Source organism: Vulpes lagopus, chromosome 18 (genome assembly GCF_018345385.1).
Source record: "Vulpes lagopus strain Blue_001 chromosome 18, ASM1834538v1, whole genome shotgun sequence".
In the NCBI taxonomy this organism is placed as follows: domain Eukaryota; kingdom Metazoa; phylum Chordata; class Mammalia; order Carnivora; family Canidae; genus Vulpes; species Vulpes lagopus.
This window is the reverse complement of record NC_054841.1, coordinates 20,782,116-20,803,694: the sequence shown is the minus strand read 5'-3', so window position 1 is coordinate 20,803,694 and position 21,579 is coordinate 20,782,116. Positions and strand designations below refer to the sequence as shown.

The 21,579-nt window shown below is 38.8% G+C and overlaps 1 protein-coding gene across 10 annotated transcripts in view; it reads left to right on the top strand.

Moving 5' to 3' along the window:
- The window catches only part of RALGAPB (Ral GTPase activating protein non-catalytic subunit beta), an 83,532-nt gene that overhangs the window by 34,035 nt on the left and 27,918 nt on the right, over positions 1-21,579 (top strand). For 5 of the 10 annotated variants that reach the window (XM_041732711.1, XM_041732702.1, XM_041732703.1 and 2 more), the window contains 11 exons: positions 1,618-1,785; positions 2,337-2,451; positions 2,830-2,977; positions 5,235-5,299; positions 6,506-6,635; positions 7,742-7,750; positions 8,427-8,560; positions 9,832-10,014; positions 11,241-11,392; positions 17,801-17,988; positions 20,292-20,398. In XM_041732711.1, the coding sequence (XP_041588645.1) occupies positions 1,618-1,785; positions 2,337-2,451; positions 2,830-2,977; positions 5,235-5,299; positions 6,506-6,635; positions 7,742-7,750; positions 8,427-8,560; positions 9,832-10,014; positions 11,241-11,392; positions 17,801-17,988; positions 20,292-20,398 (1,399 nt within the window). The remainder of the gene's footprint in view (positions 1-1,617; positions 1,786-2,336; positions 2,452-2,829; positions 2,978-5,234; positions 5,300-6,505; positions 6,636-7,741; positions 7,751-8,426; positions 8,561-9,831; positions 10,015-11,240; positions 11,393-17,800; positions 17,989-20,291; positions 20,399-21,579) is intronic. The other 5 variants (XM_041732707.1, XM_041732710.1, XM_041732709.1 and 2 more) reach the window with 3 other exon arrangements.

The following is a 21,579-nucleotide window of genomic DNA, read 5'->3' as shown; positions in this document are numbered from 1 at the left end:
CAACTTTCCTCCTTTCTGTTTCTCTGTCTCCATGGTCTCCCAGAAGTGCTTTATTTTTCTCTTCTCCACAGATTTTTTTCTTATATTCAATATGCTTCTGAGTTCCCAAATTCCATAGCTTTGGTATGGATGGCCAGCAGGGAAGTTAGCATTTCTGAAGCCTAATTTCAGATTCCTGGGAAAGAGGATCTGATTAATCAAGTGTCTTCTGTTCTAGTCAGCTACAGCTGTGAGGGAGGGGTCACACGGAATGCTGGAGCTCATCCCTTGTGGTGGGGGCATGGTCTCAAGAGGGAGGCTCTGGGCTGGTGATATACCCTGAACAGTACCAATGGCAATAAGGGAGAAGGCTATAACTATGTGCTTTCTGTCTGGCCCATAAGACTGGATGGGTGGAAGTATGAGCAACCGAAAGAGCAGATTTGTTAGAGGGCAAGTGATGAACTTAGTTGTGAAACTGTTGAACTTTAGATGCATGTAGGATATGAATCAACAAATCTTTATTAATTTCCTACTGTGTGCAGTGTTTATAGGAAGTACTAGAGTAATCAGTACATGTTATCAATAATCAATAATTAGACATGCCCTGCCTTCGGGTATCCAGCACACTTTTAGCTAACAGATCTGGGGCTTAGTTGGGACGCATGGGCATAATTCATTTGATTATATTCAGTGGCTTAAAACCAGGTTAGCATGAGAGAGAGCTTAGAGGGTGGAGCGTGACAGCCTGATGGACACCAGTATAGGAGGCAGGAGGAGTAAGAGGGTCTGTTATGGGAAATAACTTCAGGGGTCACAGAAGGAAAAGAAGAGAAGAAGGGAGTAATTAAAGGGTTGAATACTTTAAAAAGGCAGATTAAGTTAAGACTTAGACATGTTGTCTGGATTTAGCAATTGAGAGGCCGTTGGTTATTTGCTGACATGGTTTCAACTGATTTCTAGAAAGAGAGGCTAGATTGCAGTGTGCCGAATAGCGACCAGGAGGTGAGGGAGTTGTTTCCGAAGAGGTTTGTGGAGAAAAGTGCCTCACAGTAGTAGAAGAATCTACAGATATAGTTGCTTTTGAATGATGGAAGATTGAATACTTAGTTGATTGGGGGTTAGGAAAGGAGGCTAAAAGAAGGTAAGCTTAGGTATATCCCTAAAAGACTCACCTCCATGTGGTGGTGAATGCAGGGTTGAATGAGGTTTCTTTCTTTAATTGATGGAGAAGGGGAAAAAGACACAATACATACTTTTTTTTTCCTTCAGGAATTGGGAAATGTTGCAAAATTTTACTAATATGGAATTTAGTTCACTAATTCCTCTAGTTTACTGATAATTTCTGCAGCCATTTATCTTGTTTTGGTGGTTTCATTTGCAGGCACCTATAACTGAGTTGCAAGGCTTAGCACTTGAAGGAGGTCTAATAGACGTGAATCTTTTTCTCTTTTCATTAGGAAAAATTATTGGTTCGTAGTATATTTGCTTTTGAATTATTCTAACTTCAGTAATACCTTTTAAAGGATAGAAGTAGTGAAGAGTGGAAATAGACTTTCAGATTACTGTAGAAAATATTAATAATTATGAAAACAATTGATCAGCAGTTTATTTAAAATTTTTTTCTTGCTTTCCTAGATTTTACATGCTTTTAATTCAAGGTTTGCAGATAAATGATTATGTGTGCCATCCTGTCTTGGCCAGCGTTATTCTAAACTCCCCTCCTTTGTTCTGCTGTGACTTGAAAGGGATTGATGTTGTGGTTCCTTACTTTATTTCAGCTCTTGAAACCATTTTGCCTGACAGGTAAGCTCTCACTCTGTACTAGCATATCACTTGTTGGGTTTGGCCTGGTCTGTTTTGGTGCTTCCTTCCCAGTTTCCTAATTTATCTGTGTGGTTGTCTTTATAGCCCAAGGGAACTCAGGTCACATTACGTGAGCATAGAGCATCCAGATACATCTAACCCCTGATTTTATTTAGTTCTAATTTGTCCATGGGCATGTTGAATCCCTTTTGGACTGGTCTAGAGGGCTAAGAGCAACCCCAGCCCAGAGGTCCTACTTTTGTAGAGAAGATCATGCACGTAGAATCAATCAGTCAGATTCTAGTTTAATTCTGTAATAGTTTAATGTAGAAATTCACACACAGAGACACACACACACACACCCTAGAGAATATAAACTCAGCGGAAAGTAGTTACTGCATTCTTTATGAAACCAAACCCAGTGCTTATATTGTGAAAAATTGACATAATGTGTATTTGGCAAAAAGCTAAAAACATACTTTGGTTTGGAAATACCAATAGCTATTTCTTTCTTTCTTTCTTTTTCTTTCTTTTTTTTTTTTTTTTGGCAGAGAACTCTCAAAATTCAAAAGCTATGTAAATCCAACAGAATTGAGAAGATCTTCCATTAATATCCTCCTTTCTTTATTGCCCCTCCCTCATCATTTTGGCACAGTCAGATCTGAGGTAATGTTTTACTAAAGTTCTTCATATTCTATATTCTGTTCTGTGTGCTTATTCAAGTCAAATTATATTTTAAAGATGGAACATGAGCTTTTTAAAAACTTTTTTTCAGATTATTTCAGTCAAATCAACAAAGTTGATTTGTTGTGGTATTTATTCTATCAGCCAGCCAGCATGCCTTGGTCTGCCATTTCAAGTGGCAATAACTAGTGACAGCTAATTAACATGTATTGTGTGAGTTAGTGCAAGACTTAGCACAGTGGCTACTAGACAGATTGAAAGCCTCGCTTGTTAGCCTGGTCTCTTTGTCCAGTGTAACAGTTTCCACATGGGCATAGTGCACCACAACAGTTCATGTTGAATATTATGTTTCTTCCATAGGTGGTCCTGGAAGGGAAGTTTAGTAATGATGACAGCTCTTCATATGATAAACCAATAACTTTTTTGTCCCTGAAGTTGAGACTTGTGAATATACTAATAGGTGCCTTGCAAACGGAAACGGACCCCAACAACACTCAAATGATACTAGGTTTGTGTTCATATTTTCTTGTAGGTGAACCCATATACTGTTGACCCCAGGCGTGCTTGGAAGGCAGGGTCAGTGTTGGAGCCTGAGTCTAATACAGCTCTACTTAACCAGAGGCAGAATTTGTTTGCTTTTATATGCGAAAAAGTTTAAAAAGGTTAGATGAGGGAAGGGGAAAGCGTTACAGTTGTCTTAGGGGGTCATTTTTGCTTAGTCTTATTTGTGTTATTTTTCTCTTTCCTCCCCCCTCCTCTCCCCATCTCCCCTTTTACTCTCCCTGTCTCCTCTTTCCTTCCCTCCTGTATATCTGCATTCTCCTCTGCCTCCTGCCTGTTATGTCCATGGGGAACATTCTTGAGATGGGTGTAATTCTGGAAGCCATATCAGAACCCTGCCAGGAGGAAACTGAGGAGTAGCTGCTGCTGTGCTTCCTTCCTTTTTCCTTCATGTTCTCTGTTGGTTTCCTGATCATACTGATTCTCTTAAATCACTCTTAAATGACTCTTTATCATTGTGGCCATTGCCATATTTCAGGCTTCCATGATTTTTCAGCTTGATTACTACATCTGTCTCTTCCTGTACTTAATGGCTTTTCATCAAAGCCAGGACATGGTCCTAGGTACAGGTGCTCTGAGGAGAGCACTAAAGAACTGAGTGGCATGGCTTTCATCCTGGAGCAAGTCTTATTGAAGAAATTAGTATATCCTCCCAAAGTGTCAGATAATGACAGAGGGTAGGGCCGATTGCTTATCTTGTTCAGTGTCTTCAGTGTTGAGAGAAGACACCAAATGAGCAAGGAAGAATTCATAGGCAGAAGTGAAAGTTAAATTTGATATTGTAGGGCAGAATTTCAATAGGCAAAAAGGAGGCTAGGATTTCATTTCAGGAGAGGAAGTGTCATGGCCAAAGAATTGGTGATGGCAGGAGTAGTTGGAATGAGTGTTCAGGAAGTATAGTATGGTCTTCAGTGAGAAGATGGAGTAAGTGGGGAAGAATAAATCCTTTCATTCTATAAGAGTTGAAAGAACAGAGGCTAAACCTTGCTATGAGAGAACCTCCAAGTTGTAATGTTTTAGGTCATTCAAATAACGTGTCACTTGAAATCAGATAATTTTCTACAAAGTCATTACTTAGTTTTGCCTCACCCTTGTTCTGAAGAGTTCCCTATGTGCATTTCAAGGAATAGTCAATTATCAGTTCTTGCCATAGATTGCCAAAGCTGTGTCTGTCCTCTCCTTACCCATTGTGGACAAGAGTACTCCTGCCCTGAGATGAGAAGCAGTATAGCTAGGCTCACTGTCTTATATCTATTCTAGTCTTTCTAGGGTTGTAAGCTCACCTTCAGAATATGCAGCCAGGGGTAGCCCTGAACCATATGGATTTAATCAGTCTTAAAAAGTAATCTGATCAGGAGCACCTGGGTGGCTCAGTTGGTTAAGCATCTGACCGGTGATTTCTGCACAGGTCATGATTTCATGGGTTGTGGAATTGAACCTTGCATCTGGGCCCCAGGCTTTGTGCTCTGTGGGGAATTGGCTTGAGATTCTTCTCTCCCTTTGCCCCCTTTCCCCACTCATGCTCTCTCTTTCTCTCTGTCTTCCTCTCCCTCAAATAAATAAATCTTTTATAAAAACAGTATGGTCAGAAAGATATAGCTGTGATTTTTGTGATTTCTTTTATTTCTAAAAGAATATCTGTTTTTTAAAAGTATTCTATAATATTTTTCTTAGTTTTTATTAGTCTTGAAATTGAGATGTCTACAATCGTTTGAAACACCAATTTAAAAATACCTGATAGTGGTCATGTTTTTATATAGTTAAGTTTGGGCTTCAGACTTATTTTAGAAAATGTAGTTTTAAAACTTTGAGGGCAGGGATACCTTGGGTGGCTCAGTGGTTGAGCGTCTGTCTTTGGCTCAGGGATCTGGGATCGGGTCCCACATCAGGCTCTTTGCACAGAGCCTGCTTCTCCCTCTGCCTCTGTCTCTACCTCTCTCTGTCTCTCATGAATAAATAAATAAGATCTTAAAAAAAAAAAAAAAAAAGAACCTTGAAGGCAGATCAGAATTAGGGCAATTCTAAAGAGTGTGGTTTTTTTTCTTTCATGCCAGTCAATGGATTTATTAGTAATTTTATGGATATTTCAGGAATAGTCAGCTAAAATCATATTCTTATTTCTGGTGTTAATTGAGATAGTTTAGTCATTTTAGTATTCTTGTCCTATATTTAAATAAATTTTTTTTTTTTTTTTGCTGTTACAGGGGCAATGTTAAATATCGTTCAAGATTCAGCACTTTTAGAAGCCATTGGTTGCCAAATGGAGATGGTAAGAAGCATACCACATGTAATCTGTCAGATAATAACAATACCTGATTTTATGTAAATTGCATTCCAAAATGTCTGTCCCTGTGATTTTTAAAGGCATTTGTTTGTAAATGCAGCTCAGTGATTCAGAAGGATCCTATTTTAAAATGTATGTTTTGAGGTTTCTTACCGGTGCTTCCTCAACCATTTGTCAGGTCCCTGGGAGATTCTGCATGGAGTAATTTCAACTAGATGCAGTCTTTATTTCTGGACAGTTTGCACTTAAAGCTCTTAACTTCTTTTGCTGTGTTGGTGAACTGGCTTGAGTAATCTAGGAAAACCCTCCCTATTCCATAATTCCTTCTATCCCTAGTAGATCTAACACTGGCTAGAAACAAGCATCAAGTTTATTCTTTTCCATCTCATGAGCTCTTTTAGCTCCTTTAGACCAAATTCGAAGGTCCCCCAAAGCACCAGTACTTCCAAATTAAAAAAACTTCCCAGAGACTCCCACTGCTCCCTGCTTCTGGCTTCAGGATATGTGATCCCCATGCTTAGAGTAGAGGCAGGAGAGTGGGGAAATTAATATGTTGGATATAGAGCTGGGTAGATATGGGATGAGTGATCAAATTATTATTAAGGTAATTATATTCCCAATAGGTGGCTAATAATAATCAGCTGATCTGGATATAATGAATTTTGTTTATATCGGGAAGAATGAGAGAAATCTTTAACAGATACCTTTCTTAGCTGCTATACATATAGGAGTTAATCTTTATACTAACCATGATATCATTTGTGTTATATTATGTAAGTACATTTGAAAGTTATTATTGTTTGTTTATTTGTGTTTTCTTAAGATTGTACTCCTGTTCTGAAATTTTGCTTAGGAGGCCCTAGGGTAATTCTTTAAAGGCCCAGAGTCATTAGCTAGTTAAGTCTAGTGAAAATAGGAAAGGTCTTGGGCTGGCCCTTTGTAAACAGCAGCAAAGACTCCAGAATAGACATCCATAATCATCAGACCTTTCATATCCTTCAGTAGATGGTGTCTCTGAAGAAACACCACTAGTAGTTTTAATCTCTTGTCAGTTTTTATCTGTGAATCCGTTTGTGCTACTTAGTTGGCCCATTCCATTTTATCAGCATGACTTTTAATGACTGACTTCAATCTGTGCTTGTCAGTTTTGGATGTAGCCCTCAAATACTTGATTCATTTTTATTTGACTAGGGTGGTGGAGAAAATAACCTGAAGAGTCATAGTCGTACTAATAGTGGTATTAGTTCAGCAAGTGGTGGAAGCACAGAACCCACAACTCCCGATAGTGAAAGACCTGCTCAAGCTCTCCTAAGGGATTATGGTAAGCCATGTTTGTTTCTTTTTGAAATTCAAAGTTCATTGAATAACTTTTAATGCCCAGATATATAAAACAAAATCTTTTTAAATAAAATTTTAATGTTCATAATTTTAATGTACTTAAGTATAATAGATTATTAGTCTGAAAGATTTTTTAAGAGAAAACAAACCTTTTAAAATTAGCTCTATAACTTTTAGTAGCTAGATTTTGGGATAGTTTATTAGATTTTATAAATGATTATAGTGAGTGGTCAAAAAATCTCTATATATTCTGTATCAGATACTGGTACTGCAGAGAAATAGGATGTCCTTTGCCTCAGGATGACAGAGCTAGCCAGCACATCAACTACTGGTAGTGTGATAAGTGGAGTTGTAAAATATACATTAGATGGAACCCAAAGGAGAGAGTCTTTGTGTTTAAAAACTATAAATGCTACTATATACAACTGGTTAGATTTTTCAGTCACATATTTTAAGTGAAAGTAAGGAAACATTTGCTAGTAGAGCATCCTATTCAGTTATGGCCTCTACCCTTGGCAATTACTTTTATGGGTTCTGTGAATTTGTGGGTGCCTTTGTAGTTTTACACATAGTTATTAATATTGTATTGAATCTGTGAGTGCTAGTCTGATTTGACTGGAATGAAATCTAGATCCTTAGATGTGAATTTAATTTTTTAATTATCTGGAGAATTCATGAGCCTAGGAGTCCAAGCATGTTTAAATTTGGGTTCAGTATCCTTGAGCATGTCAGATAACATCAGGTCATTGTGTGGTTATTCAATAAATTTGGATATTACATTTATAAATAAGCTACTTAAATTGTTACCTTATTCATTATGTTCATGGATTTAAGTGTATTATAGGTGAAAATTTGTTTTTCATGCTTTCTAAAACATTTTTAAACTAAAAAAACCTTTTGAATTATTGTATGTGTTCTAACATGAATGTTTGAAGTGATTATTGTTTGTTTCAGCCTTTTGAACTGGTGTTAGTTCTCCTTGTAATGTCATAGTTTTTATTAAGAAATCCAGATTTGTGTTAGTGTCGCATGAATGTCTCTCTTTAATGATCATTCCTTTTTCTGTTGTCACTGCCCTCTTTCTGATAGGATCGACAGGTATAATGTCCCTAAAGCTTCCTTTATAAATTCCATTTAAATTTGTCCTTATTTATTATTAGCTAAGTAGTAATTACATTTAAATGTAGAACTGGAGGCCATATAAATACATGGTGACTTGGTTATTTACTTTTTTAAGAAGTATTAAAGTAGCTTTAGAGAATTAAATGTTAAAATGTGTTTGAAAAGGCATTGCATGTGACTTTTGATAGTTTAAATCCTAAAAATAATTTCAACAGATGTTTTGGGATAGTCCTAGCATCTGAGGAGATTCTAAAATGTGAATTATTTTTTCTATAAAATTCTGAGGAAATAATTGATAGCCTTTTCATTGTTTTTATGAAAATATAACTCTCTATGAGTTAATTAAGAAATTCTAAAATTTATATTATTATAAGAATGATAACTGAACTGCCAAATCCTAGTGGATGTCTGTATAAAAGTACCTGAGCTGGGAGCTAGAAGCTGCTTTGGTCCAGTGTGTGTGCCCTGTGCACTGTTGTTTAGTCAGGCTTGATACTCAGGCCAGTGGGGTGGGGAGCATAGCACTGTGTGGGTGCCCGTCGTGCTCACTGTGGCTGCTGTGGTCTGTGCCTGGTGGAATGCTGTGCTTCTCGTTACTAATGCTTAGTTGTTTTCCCTCCCTGTGGGATGTGGCATTGGGGTTATATCCTAGCTCTTAATACAGATTCAGCTGCTGGGCTCCTGATTCGCAGCATTCATCTTGTCACCCAAAGACTCAACTCTCAGTGGCGGCAAGACATGAGCATATCACTGGCAGCACTGGAGCTCCTCTCTGGCCTGGCAAAGGTGAGGACAGTCCTTTTATTTTAGCCCAACAGCTTTAGACCATGACTCTTTTTCCTGTATCTCCCAACTCTTTGATACGGGTATCACAGTGTTGCTTATACTCAACATAGTTTGTATCCAGAGTGTGCAAAAATGAGCCTCCAAGTGAAATTTTACAAAATGAACTTTACTTCTTTTAATAGGTTGAAAGATTATGAATAATACTTTTGCTGTTAAGTTACAGGAAACATTTCAATCTTCCTATTTATTTGCATATGCTAATAAATACTTGTTGATTTTGTATTTGTTTATAATACCCTTAAATTTCCAACATGACATTTGGTGCTGTTGTAGGATCATATGATTTGGATAAATACATATAAAAATGTACATATGTCTCAAAATGTTTGTGCTGAGTAGAAAAAGCTAGATCCCCTCCCCTCAAAAAGAATACAATACATATAATTTTATTTGTATAAAACTCTAGAAAATGCAGATTAACCTGTATTGACAGAAAGCAGATCAGTAGTAACATAGGAGGGGGCATAAAGAAGTGGAAGAAAGGATTAGAAAGGTGCATGAGGATATTTTGGGGGGTGATGGGCATGTCTGCTATTTTGATTGTGGTGATATGATAGTTCACAAGTGTATATTTATGCCAAAATTTATAAAATTGTTCACTGCAAATATATGTAGTTTCCTGTATATTAATTATACCTCTGAGCAGCTAGCTATGCAGAACTTTATAGCCCATAGAGCATCACTGCAGCATCGGGTTATAGGGCTTAAGAAATGTACACATGTTGCATTGCCAGCTATTCTTTTGATATCTAGCAATGATGAATAGGTGCATCTAGGAGTTTAAAACGGTTTTAGCCAATGAAGAAATATGCTAAAATGAAATAACTGTTGTAGAGTTTGAAAAATGTCCTCTGATTTTATAGAGTATTATGTGATAATTTATCTGAAATATTGTTTCTCTGTATAAATAATATTTTATTTTTAAGATATATTTATTTATTTGAGAGAGAGGGGGAGAGAGAATTTCAAGCAGACTCTACCTGCAGCACAGAGCCCCATCTGGGCCTTGGTTTTAAACCCTGACCTGAGCCACAATCAAGAGTTGGACACTTAATTGATTGAACCACGAAGGTGCCTCTGTATAAATAATATTTTAAAAAGCAAAGTTTTCTGTGGTGTATTACTGTGTCAGAAAGGCCAGGCTACAGTGAAGATACTGTGAAATTGGTACAGTTTCTGGCTAACTGTGTTTCCCATATGAATATGCTCAGGTGAAGGTGATGGTTGACTCGGGAGACCGGAAACGAGCCATCAGTTCTGTGTGCAGCTACATCGTGTACCAGTGTAGTCGGCCAGCTCCTCTTCACTCCCGCGATCTGCACTCCATGATAGTAGCAGCTTTTCAGTGTCTCTGTGTCTGGCTGACAGAGCATCCTGATATGCTTGATGAAAAGGTTAGTTTACTAGATCTTATTTTTAATTTTTTAAAAAAAGATTTTATTTATTTATTCATGAGAGACACAGGCAGAGGGAGAAGCAGGCTCCACACAGGGAGCCCCATGTGGGACTCGATCCTGGGTCTCCAGGAGCATGCCCTGGGTCGAAGGCAGACACCCAACTGCTGAGCCACCCAGGCGTCCCAGTTTACTAGATCTTAAAAGAGGAAGGAGGAAAAAAAATGTATGTTGGGAAAATGCCTCCTAAAAGAGAATATTTAAATACAATATTGCATACTTTAAACTGAATATACTTGTTATATTTTGATAGAACACTTGTCCTTTTGAGCACAACTCAAAAATTGTCATCATGCTTGTATTTGGTTGCAAATTAACCCATAGAGAAGTTCTTTTGAAAGATAGAGCCTTGACTGATTTATCTGAACTATCAAGAATATTCTTTCTTGAAAGGATGTGGTAGCCTCAAGATGGTCAGAAGGCACTTTGATCACCCATTGCCAAACTTCAAAGGGCAGTTGGTAGCCAGGCTGCAAACCTAGAGCATAGCTTGATGTAAAGGTTTGCCTGTATGTAAAAATTGCATTTCACATGTTTTCCACTTTCAGGTGGGCCCAGATATCCCAGATATCTAGGCTGATTTCCTTTGACATTGTTTTATTTAATAATTTCCTTATATGGAGGCAGGCAGTTATGAAGAATTCATAGTATAAGTAAGAGATATCAGGCTCGTTGAATATTTATGGAGAGCTTTATATCGTTTATAAAATAATACTGTTGATTAAATCTTAGTTATTTTCTTTATGGTTTCTAACGTTATGGTACCAAGAATTGCTTAAAAATGTCAGTAACTGATGAACTTCCTTTTGGACAATCTAATATGTCTTATTAAATTACCCCGGGTTTAGGTGAATTACTGTTCTGTCTCTTTAACTTGGGCTTTCTTGATCCTATAGTCTGTGGTAATTTTATAAGAATTATGACTGATAAGATTGAATTAGATTTATCATTAATTATTATCTAACTCAACACTCAAATTCATTTCTTTAAAGAGAAATTGTGGGGCAAAGTTTATTATATTATTGTGAAATTAACATACACCTATTAAAATGAGAAGGAAGCTTGAGCCCACCAGCCAAAACACAACCACTTTTAGCATTTTGATGTACTTATCTTCTCACAAGATAGGTATATTACAAAAACTGATTTGCTTCTCCTGCTTCTAGGACTGTCTTAAGGAAGTATTGGAGATTGTGGAACTGGGTATTTCAGGAAGTAAGTCCAAGAACAGTGAGCAAGAGGTCAAGTACAAAGGAGATAAGGAGCCAAACCCTGCATCTATGAGGGTAAAGGATGCTGCTGAAGCCACTCTAACATGGTATGAAAGTGACTGCACAGGGATTGTGCCTGGCAGTTAGATGGGGTTAGCTATGATCCATGTTGTTTCCTCTCCTCAGTTGTTCAGCATTAAGTGATATAACCTTCCAGGAAACTTTTTCTCTAGAAGTAAAGTGGAAAGGAAAAACATGTTTTGGGAACCAAACCAGGAATGTGGGGCTGGGAGTTTGAGTCCTTGTTTTTCTGTGCTAGGTGGCATTAATTGAAGACATGTCGTGGTAGAATTAGAAAGGATCTTGGAGAACTTTACTCTCCTCTTCACTTTGGTGCCTGAGTCCAGAGATGGGATCTGCCTGAGGTCACACTATTAGGTCTCCTCCTTTTTAGCTTAGTGGTCTGTAGTCTGTTACATTTATAGTACATATTAGAAGTTCATTCAGTCAGGATTTCTTGAGTTCCCTCTTAGGAACTCATAATAGGGTTGTAAAAATAAATCAGATTCAGTTACCACCCTCAAAGAGCTTCTTGTCCAGTAGGGAAGATAAGAGATGAACACAAATAGCTGTAATGTTGGGAGGAGAATAAGTGCTCCAGGAGAAGAGGTATAATAATGTGTTGGAAGGGGGAAATGAATAATTCCAGCTAAGGGGAAATCAGAGATTTCTAGAGAAGATGACATTGGACCTGACTTTCACAGGATAGATGAAGTTTCATCAGAAGCCAGATTAAGGAGTAGTTAAGGCAGCAAGAGAAGATTCACTACCTAATCATTTAGGTAGTGAAGGAATGGAAACAGGTTGGAACCTTAGAAAAGTAGCAGAGATTGCTTAGAGAGTTTGCATTTGGCAGATAAATGAGGAAAGTGGAAAGAGGGAAGGAAGGCAATGTAGGCCCATTTATGGATTAAAGGGAAGGAGTTGAGTGGAGAAGATTAGGTAGAATCATAGTGCAGATGGAAAGATGGGACTTAGGAAAGGGTGAGTGTGGTTGAAGACCCAGAACACATGAGAGCAGGAAGGAGGATGTCTGGTCAGTCTGGATTGCTCGTTGTGGTCTTAAAGTGGTAGGCAAGACTACTCGCGGATTTGTATGTACGTTGGCCATACCAAGGTCCCAGAGTCTTTGGAGTTTAGTGGTCTGTCACTTGAGGCATGTGCAATAAAGTTGGATCTCTTCCTTGTGGGCTTTGGTTACTCAGTACATTTTTAGAAGCACGCATGCTTCAGTTTAGTCCTGCTTACTATGCTAGCTAGGCATTCAGTGGGATTCTGGAAGTTTGGCTAATAGCTAGAAAATCAGAAAAATGTGAATGTGGCTGTTGAAACATTTGCTTACACAGATGATGAGTATTAGAAATAATAAGAGTTCAGGGAGGTGCCTGGATGGCTTGGTTGGTTAAGTGTCCAACTCTTGGTTTCAGCTCAGGTCATGATCTCATGAATGGTGAGATCAAGCTCCATCTTGGGCTCTGTGCAGAGAGTCTGCTCAAAGATTCTCTTGCTGTGCCCCTCCCCACCACTCTGTGTATGCGCACACACACGTATGGCACACACACTCCCTTTCTCTCTCCCTCTCTTTCCTTTTTTTTTTTTTTTTTTTAAGATTTTACTTATTTATTCATGAGAGACCTAGAGAGACATAGGCAGAGGGAGAAGCAGGCTCCCCGTGGGAAACCTAATGTGGGACTTGATCCCGGAACTTCAAGATCATACCCTGAGCCAAAGGCAGATGCTTAACCACCCAGGCATCTCTCTCTCTCTCTCTCTCTCTCTCTCTCTCTCTCTCTCAAATAAGTAAATAAATCTTAAAAAAAAAAAAAAGTTCACAGAGAAGACCATGTGGGTGTGGGGTAGACTGAAAAGCTTTATGAAAGAACTGAGTCTTGATGTGTGCCTGGAAGAGTAAGAAGGATATAGAGAGAACGGGGGAGAGCATTTCTCACTGGGAACTCTGTATTATACAAGAGTAAGTCTGCTGTATCCAGCCTCAGTGAGACATTCTGATGAGACTATGACTGGCAATGAGAATTGGATGTGTGCTCAGAATGAGTAGTGAGCCCTGGCTTCCAGGCATCCTAGCCAGTGGTTATCTAGGTGGCTCATCTGTTTTATCTGCAGCTGTCTTGTCTCTGCTGGCAATTCCACAAATGATATCTCCAGTTACCTGTCTTGAAGAGGGCCCTGCAGAGTACTGTCATCATGAAACCTGTCCCAAAATAAATCTCACTGTTCCCTCAAAATTACGGCTTTATGTCTGCATCACTGCTGTTTTCTGGTTATGCAAACACAGACAGACCTTTGGCTTTTTTTTCTGATTTTCTCTCTGCTTTATTTGTCATTGACATACGAAGCCGGTGACTGAGTCTAGTAGACTTTATTTTTGGAAGTATTTCCCCCATCCCCTCTAACTTCAGCATGCTGGTTTATGCTCTTCTCACTTCTTGCCTAATTTCCCTGTATTTAATCTTACCCTTCCTGTTGATCTTGCATTCCATTTTTTAACTCGTCCTTAGGAACTGCTTTTTTTTTCTTGCTGCTTGAGTGGTTGAAAACTGAATAGATCTCTGTTTCCTGCTATGTTGTCCGAACTCCTTGTCCAGTTTTCAAGGCCCTCCTTACTCTGTCTTCACTTACACTGTCTGATATTTCCCAGCACATCCCTTCTGCCATAGTGGGACCTGGCAGGCCATTTGTGGCTGTGAACTGGGCATGCTCATACCTGTCTTTGTGTATTCCCTGGGTTTCATGACTTCCTTCTTTTCCCGGAGGGTCACATCCTCTTACTGTTCAGTGCTCACATCAGATCTAGCTACCTCCTTGGAACCTTCCTTGGCTATTCTGCTTCTAAATGATGACTCTTTTCTGCACCTCTGCTCATTTAGCCAGACCCTACTGCATAGTATGGAATTCTATACTGTCACGATCATATCTGGTTATATTTGATATATGCTAGTGTTGTCTCCCCAACTTGGGCAGAGGCCACATTTCCTTCTTTAACACCTCTCACAATGCTAAGAATAGTAGACAGTTATGAAGTACAGATTGGCTGGTTTGGGTGTTTTCTCCTTCATGTACTAATACAAATTCAGAATTAGGACTCTTGGAAGTTTTTTCAGCAGGCGCTCTGCTTAGGCCACTTGTAAGACATGTTTACAGAGTATTTAGTCTCTAATTTGGGGATACTCTAACCCCCAAGGTTCCCATTTCATTTTTATTATTAAAAATTTGATGTTTACATTGAACTGAAATCTCTCCCACTTTGCATTCTACTTTTATATATATATATATATATATATATATATATATATATGTGTGTGTATATATATATATGTATATGTATGTATATATATATAATTTGAACTTATGGTATTTTTTTTAAAGATTTTTATTTATTTATTCATGCGAGACACAGAGAGAGAGAGAGAGAGGCAGAGACACAGGCAGAGGGAGAAGCAGGCTCCATGCAGGAAGCCTGACGTGGGACTCGATCCTGGGTCTCCAGGATCAGGCCCTGGGCTGAAGGCAGTGCTAAACTGCTGAGCCACCCAGGCTGCCCACCTTCTACCTTTTGTTTCTAATTCAAACTCTTTTTTTTTTTTTTTAACGTTTCGTTTTTGCTTTTTCTTTTTAAATATTTTATTTATTTATTTATTTATTCATGAAAGACAGAGAGGCAGAGACATAGGCAGAGGGAGAAGCAGGCCCCACGCAGGAAGCCTGACGTGGGACCCGATCCCGGGACTCCAGGATCGTGCCCCGGGCCAAAGGCAAGCACTAAACTGCTGAGCCACCCAGGGTCCCTAATTCAAACTCTTGATAGAGGAGGAGTCCTTTTTTCCAGGCAGTAACAATGTCTGAAGATAGTGCTCATGAAGATAGTGATTCATTTCGCCAATACTTCAAGCTATTTGTTGTATGACAGAGATTCAAGTACCTTTATTATCCTGGTTATTCTCTCAGTGGTGTGGGTTTGACTACATACCTCTTAAAGGTGGTTTACAAGTACAATATTCTAGGTGGGGTCGGATGATATTTACACTCTATAGGACATTATATTTTCATTAAAATGTACTTGGAGACTGCACTGGGTTTTCGAGAACTTGATGATTTGCATAAAGTCAACTAAAATTAGAGTCTTTTTCACACATTTATCTTTTGTCTGTTTTTCTCATCCTGTACTTACTTGTTTGGGGGTATTTGGATGTACAGAACTCTACATTTAAACTTGAGATCTCGTTATGTAAGATTTGCCTCATTATGGATCCCAACTCCTCCTCTAACATACTAGTTTGCAACTCAACTTTTGGTCAACCAAAGATTTAATGAGCCTGCTATGCATGTTTCCTAATCAAAGACACTCATGAAAATGTTGAACAGAGATAGATTCACAAAGCATATATCAGAGTTTTTTTTTTTTTTTTTTTTTAAGGTTTTATTTATTGGGACAGACACCTGGATGGCTCAGCATTGGGGCATCTGCCTTTGGCTCAAGGTGTGAACCCAGTCTGAGGAGGTCTGGGGATCAAGTCCCGCATCGGGCTCCCTGCAGGGAGTCTGCTTCTCCCTCTGCCTATGTCTCTGCCTCTCTCTCTGTGCCTCTCGTGAATAAATAAATAAAATCTTATTTTATTGATGACCTGATTTTATTTTTTTATTCATGAGAGGCAGAGAGAGAGAGAGAGAGAGGCAGAGACATAGGCAGAGGGAGAAGCAAGCTCCATGCAGGGAGCCTGATGCATGACTCCATTCCAGGACCCCAGGATCACAACCTGAGCCAAAGGCAGATGCTCAACCACTGAGCCCCCCAGGTGCCCCTCAGCAGAGATTTCCATTCAGATTGACAGGGATATTTTAATGATGTCTCCAGATTTATACCATACACCATCAAAAACTTGTATGTCTTGATTTCAGAAACCATTCTCCACCTTTTTGGTCTAGTCACTCACTATATGAAGTCACATTTTCCTATTTTCCTATTTTCTGGTCTGCTGTTCATCTGTTTTCCACAAATCCTTAGAGGCTTGAACTCACCATCAGATTCTCTTGGTCTTTGCAATTTTTAGATCATTCTCCTAACAGGAGGGAAAATTTTAGATGAAAAACGTCTGTTGAGCAGTGTTGCCTTCCATTATCAAAGGTATTTGGGTTCAGGCATTAGAATGAAGGAGAAAGGGAGAGGCCACTCAAGTTAAAGATTGAGATGACAAAAATGTGTTGGAGAGTATTAGCTTTACAAATGAGGTGCATATGGAGAAGGCTTTGCGGCAAACCAGTAGTATGTCTGATCTACATGAGATGCATATGAGGGATCAAGGTAATATTAGGACCATAAGGTAAAATTATTACAAGGTACTTTCTGTGCTTCAGTTCTTCATTATAAAATGAGAATAATTATGGTACTTATCTTATAGGGTTGTTTTGATAGCTAAATAAAAGAACGTTTGTAAAGTGCTTAGAGCAGTGCCTCATGATAAGTGCCAATTATTATTGTTAATTGAATGTATGCAGAAATTTCTACGGACATAAACATTTCTGAATGTTGAGTCTTGTGTAGTTGTATTCCAGTTTACAAAGCATTTTTTTTTTTCGTAAATATTCTTATTTAGTAATTACAATAGTTCTGTGAGATGTACTAGTAATGCCTCTAGTCTCATCTGTAAAATGAGGACAGTGTCTACTCAGGGCCGCACAGTGCTAAGGCAGCAATCCCTGGTTTCTGGTTGCTTAAAGATCACTTATCACATCTGAACCTGAATTTCCTCATCTGAAAAATTGAGATTTGGCTTGTCTTTGGGTCCTTTTCTAGGGCTAGAAGGCGTTAGTTAGCACAGTCCTGATACCTGGAGCACATAACATGTTTTTTTCAATATATCTTTGGGAGCTCCACAGTTTGGAGATGTGGTTAGTCAGGTTCTCTGGGTTAGCAAGCTCTGAGAGAAGTTTCCTTGCAAGAAGTTTATTAGAAGGTGCTCTTAGGATCAGGTGCTTATGGGAGTGAAGGGGGCAGGGCTGAGCAGAGGGAAGGACTAAGCTGGAACAAATGCAGCAAAGAACTCTGGGGCTGGGTTGGGCCTTCAGGGTCTCAGAGATAGGGCAAGGGGCCTGGGACTTGATACCCCCACACCCTTTCACTGGCTGTGGGTTGTCCTGGGACAAAACGTTGATTTGGGGTGAGGTGCTTTTTCTTGACTGAGAGCAAGTCCTAGAGAGGGATGCAGCTGAAAGCTGTGGCCACCATCTCTCTGTGCTGTGGGGGAATGAAGCTTTCAGTCTTGAAGGCAGGATCTGGACCACATACCACAGTGTCCACCACAGAGAGTAATCTGACTTGCAAAGAGGAAGCATGGCTGTGGTCACTTAAAATTCAAAGTAGAAGGACACATTGATGCGTGAGGTTAACCTAAGATTTTGCTTTGGGGATTTACTGTTATCTTTTGCATTCTCCATAGTATTATGCAGTTGCTCGGCGCGTTTCCTTCACCCAGTGGTCCTGCCTCTCCTTGTAGTCTGGTGAATGAGACCACTTTGATTAAATACTCAAGGCTGCCAACCATAAACAAGCATAGTTTCCGGTACTTTGTCTTGGATAACAGTGTCATCCTGGCAATGCTGGAGCAACCTCTTGGAAATGAACAGAGTAAGTTTCAGCACTTTGGGCCTTCTCCACTGCTAAATTGACATATTCATGAGTACTCTCAGGCTGTTTCCAGGATCAGGGAAGAAAAGACTGCAAATTTACAGAATTTTGCATTTGTCAAAAGGTCTTCTAGCTGTGTGATAATAGTACCTGAAGAATAGAGGGTCAGAAAATAGAATATACGTATTAAACAGAATCTTTAGAGGCTCTTTGAATGTATCTGAAATACCAGAAAAGAGCTCTCTAGTTCTATAAAAAGTTTATTTTAGTGGGGTTTTATTTTATTTTTTTTTGTTTTCTATGTATAAAAATTATTATTACTCTTCTTGAACTTTGGATCTTGCCCTTCTCTTCTACTGGCCCTCACTCCACTTTGTGGGGCCACCCAAACAGGTGGGAGGTTTGAGGAATTGTCTTGGCCTGCTCCTTCCTGATTCTCCTTTCCACAATTGATGTCCAAGTTTCTACCTACCCAGTGACTCTTGAATCTTTTTTTCCTTTCCATCCCTCCCAATACATCCAAATGCAGGGCCTTATTATTTCTTACTGAGATTATTGTAGTTGCTTCCTACTTAGTCTGATCTCCCCTTCCTTCTGCTTCCAATATGTCTGACCCTGCCCCCAATCTTACTTGCTGCCACTATTGTATTCTTCCTCAAATGTGGATCTGACCATGCCAGTGCCCTCCTGAAAGCCCTTTAATGATTTTCCATTGACACACCATGCACTGGTTCCCTCCTCAACTTCAATTATAAACCATCTCAAGGTATATGATTACCACTGCAACCCAGGCTACTCAAAGTACATTTTTTTTTCTGATGGTAGTTGGAATCAGCCAGTATGTAAAGGAAGCATGTTCTCAGAGAGACCCTTATTTCTTGAAAAGTGAAGGTTACAGAACCCACAGAGAGGGTCCCGGGAATCATTCACTGTTCCTTCATTTATAGGTGAAGAAATGGAGGCTCAGAGAGGATTTATGACTTGGTCAGGGTTACTCAGGAAGTACATGGTATGGCTAGGACTAGTGTCCAAATTTTGAGTGTTTCTGTTGTCCTTGTCCCATAAGATTTTCTCAGTAATTAAAGATTTGACTTCTTACCTTTACAAAGGTGAACAGTGTCTTACAGTCCTAAGCAGATTCTTTTGAGATTGTAGGAGTAGGATCTCATGAATCCATAAAATAAAGTGAGACATTTCCCCATAGTTAGGGGATAAGTGAATACCATCACAGGTTTCCATTGATAAGATACAAAGACTTTAATATAAAAATAGATGTGGCCTTTAATCATTTTCCAACTCCAGAAGTGCTGGTTCCAACTCTTTCCTGCATGTACTTCTTCTCTATCCCGAACCTAGGGCTTGCTTCACTTTCTTCCCTGGTTCCCTGGCTTGTGCCTATTATTCATGATTCCTCCAGCTTTCTACTCCCAAGCCACCTGCTAAGGAGTCTGAAATCCCAGTGTCCCCTTTGGGTTTCCTGGCCTGAGGGGTAAGTGTCAGCCCTCTTCCTGATTTTTTAGGACTTCCCTTCTCTCATTCCCAGTAATTTCACTGCATCGGAAGTCTACTAAAAACATAAGCAGATGGGATTTTATAGATTTACAAGGACATTTTTATAGTTTATTTTAATAGTTAATAACAGAAGAAGTGATAAAGAAAGTTTGAACAGGTTTAACTCTCACACCAAGACAAAAGGGAGGAATAAGAAGGAGGATCTGGGCCATTCCCCAAGTCCATCCTAAGTTTTTTCCCCTCCCATCCCCTGCCTCTGAACTTCCCTGGGATGGAACAGTGACTGCCTGTGGTGGATAACACACAGGTCTGGATGAATGCAACAGCAGCACTGCAGAATCCCAGTCTGCCTTTCTGTACTTTGGTTCTTCTCAACACTGGAAGAGTATTGCTTAGGAGAGTGTTTGCCAAAAATGTATATTTGTACCACTGGAGGCATGTGAGATGACGTTAGTATGTTGAACATTATTTTATGTATTGTTAAACATGTGTTTAAAAAACACATTATTAGCACACCACAATTCACAGTTTTCCATTTAAAGATACACTGTTTCCTTTTAAAATAGACTTAAGTTTTAAAAAGAAAGTAAGTGGTTGTTACAGAATAAGATAATAGTACTTTTGGTCTGTGGATAAGGCAGAAACCACAGAGGTGGCCCACTAAGAAAAACCACTGTGGTGTTCAAACACTATGCTAGGACTTTGATTATTAGAGGCTCTTCAGTTGATAACAGGTGTATTATAAATAGTTGTCTGAAATAAAAACTTTTTACACCAATATTTTATTCCAGATGATTTTTTTCCCTCTGTCACTGTGCTGGTTCGAGGAATGTCTGGAAGACTTGCTTGGGCACAACAACTTTGCCTTTTACCCAGAGGAGCAAAAGCAAATCAGAAGGTATCCATTAGACGTTACAGGGAAGTGACAAGGAGTGAGTGAGTGCATGCTAGTGTGCATGCGTGTTATGATTTAAAGGTTAAATAACATCCCAACAAAATGCATTGGTAAATACTTTTGATCCTAGCCAGGGTTCAGTCAGGTGGTTCACATCAGAATCATCTTAGAAGGCCATAATTCCCACATCCACTAAATTACTCTTTAAAGACATCTTTAAGGTTGGTGTGTTTTCAAAAAGCTTTCCAGGTGATTCTGATATCCATTTATGATTAGGAACTACTGTTCTGAGCTGTGGCCTCATTTTTTTATGTGGTGTTAAAATATAATAAAACTCAGGTAAACACCGTATATGCAAAACATTCGGCCAGATTCGTGATCTCTCTGGCAGCAGGACTTAGTTTCAAATCGTTTTTATATAATTTATTCCTGTATAATTGATAATATGCCCTATAATTTTTTGAATATGCTATATACTGAAATCTTATTTGGGGTGGCATAGTTTATTTTCTTTATAACATTTGTAATTTTGTGAGTAAAATTTGCTTATGGGAAAAGGTTGGAAAATTCAGATAATCAGGAAGAAGTTATCATCTGGACTCTCACTTTCTAGTAGTAGTCACTCTTAATATTTTAGTGGATTTCTTTACAACATTTTTTACTTTCTGTACACAATAATATTAAATAGAATTTGAGTCCCATTTGTATGCTGTTCTTTTCACTTATTATATTACAAGCTTATACTTATGTTACTAAAAATTCTTTAAAATATGACTTCATCAAATGTCACCAGCATTTAAGAGAGACAACCGCAAAACTGGAGCATGTGTCTAAAATCATTTAACATCTTAGATGTCTTTTAGGTCAGATGCGTTTTTACCCTGTGAGGAACACACCTCTGTTTTCACATGGTGGCGTCATGCAGATCACATTCTGTCAGCACTGTAAGCCACTAAATTAGCATTAAAGACAGGAGGAAGGAGATCAGGAAAAGAACGAAAATTTGTTGATGGTTTAATATGTGTGTTATACATTTTTATTTAATCATTACAACAACCTTGTGATGGATTATTTCCACTTCAGTTGCAAAAACAAATCTGCACAGTTAATGTATGTTAAAGCAGGGATTTGGAGCCATGAGGATCTGGATTTGGTATTCATTTGAACTCACTGTCTAGAGAGCC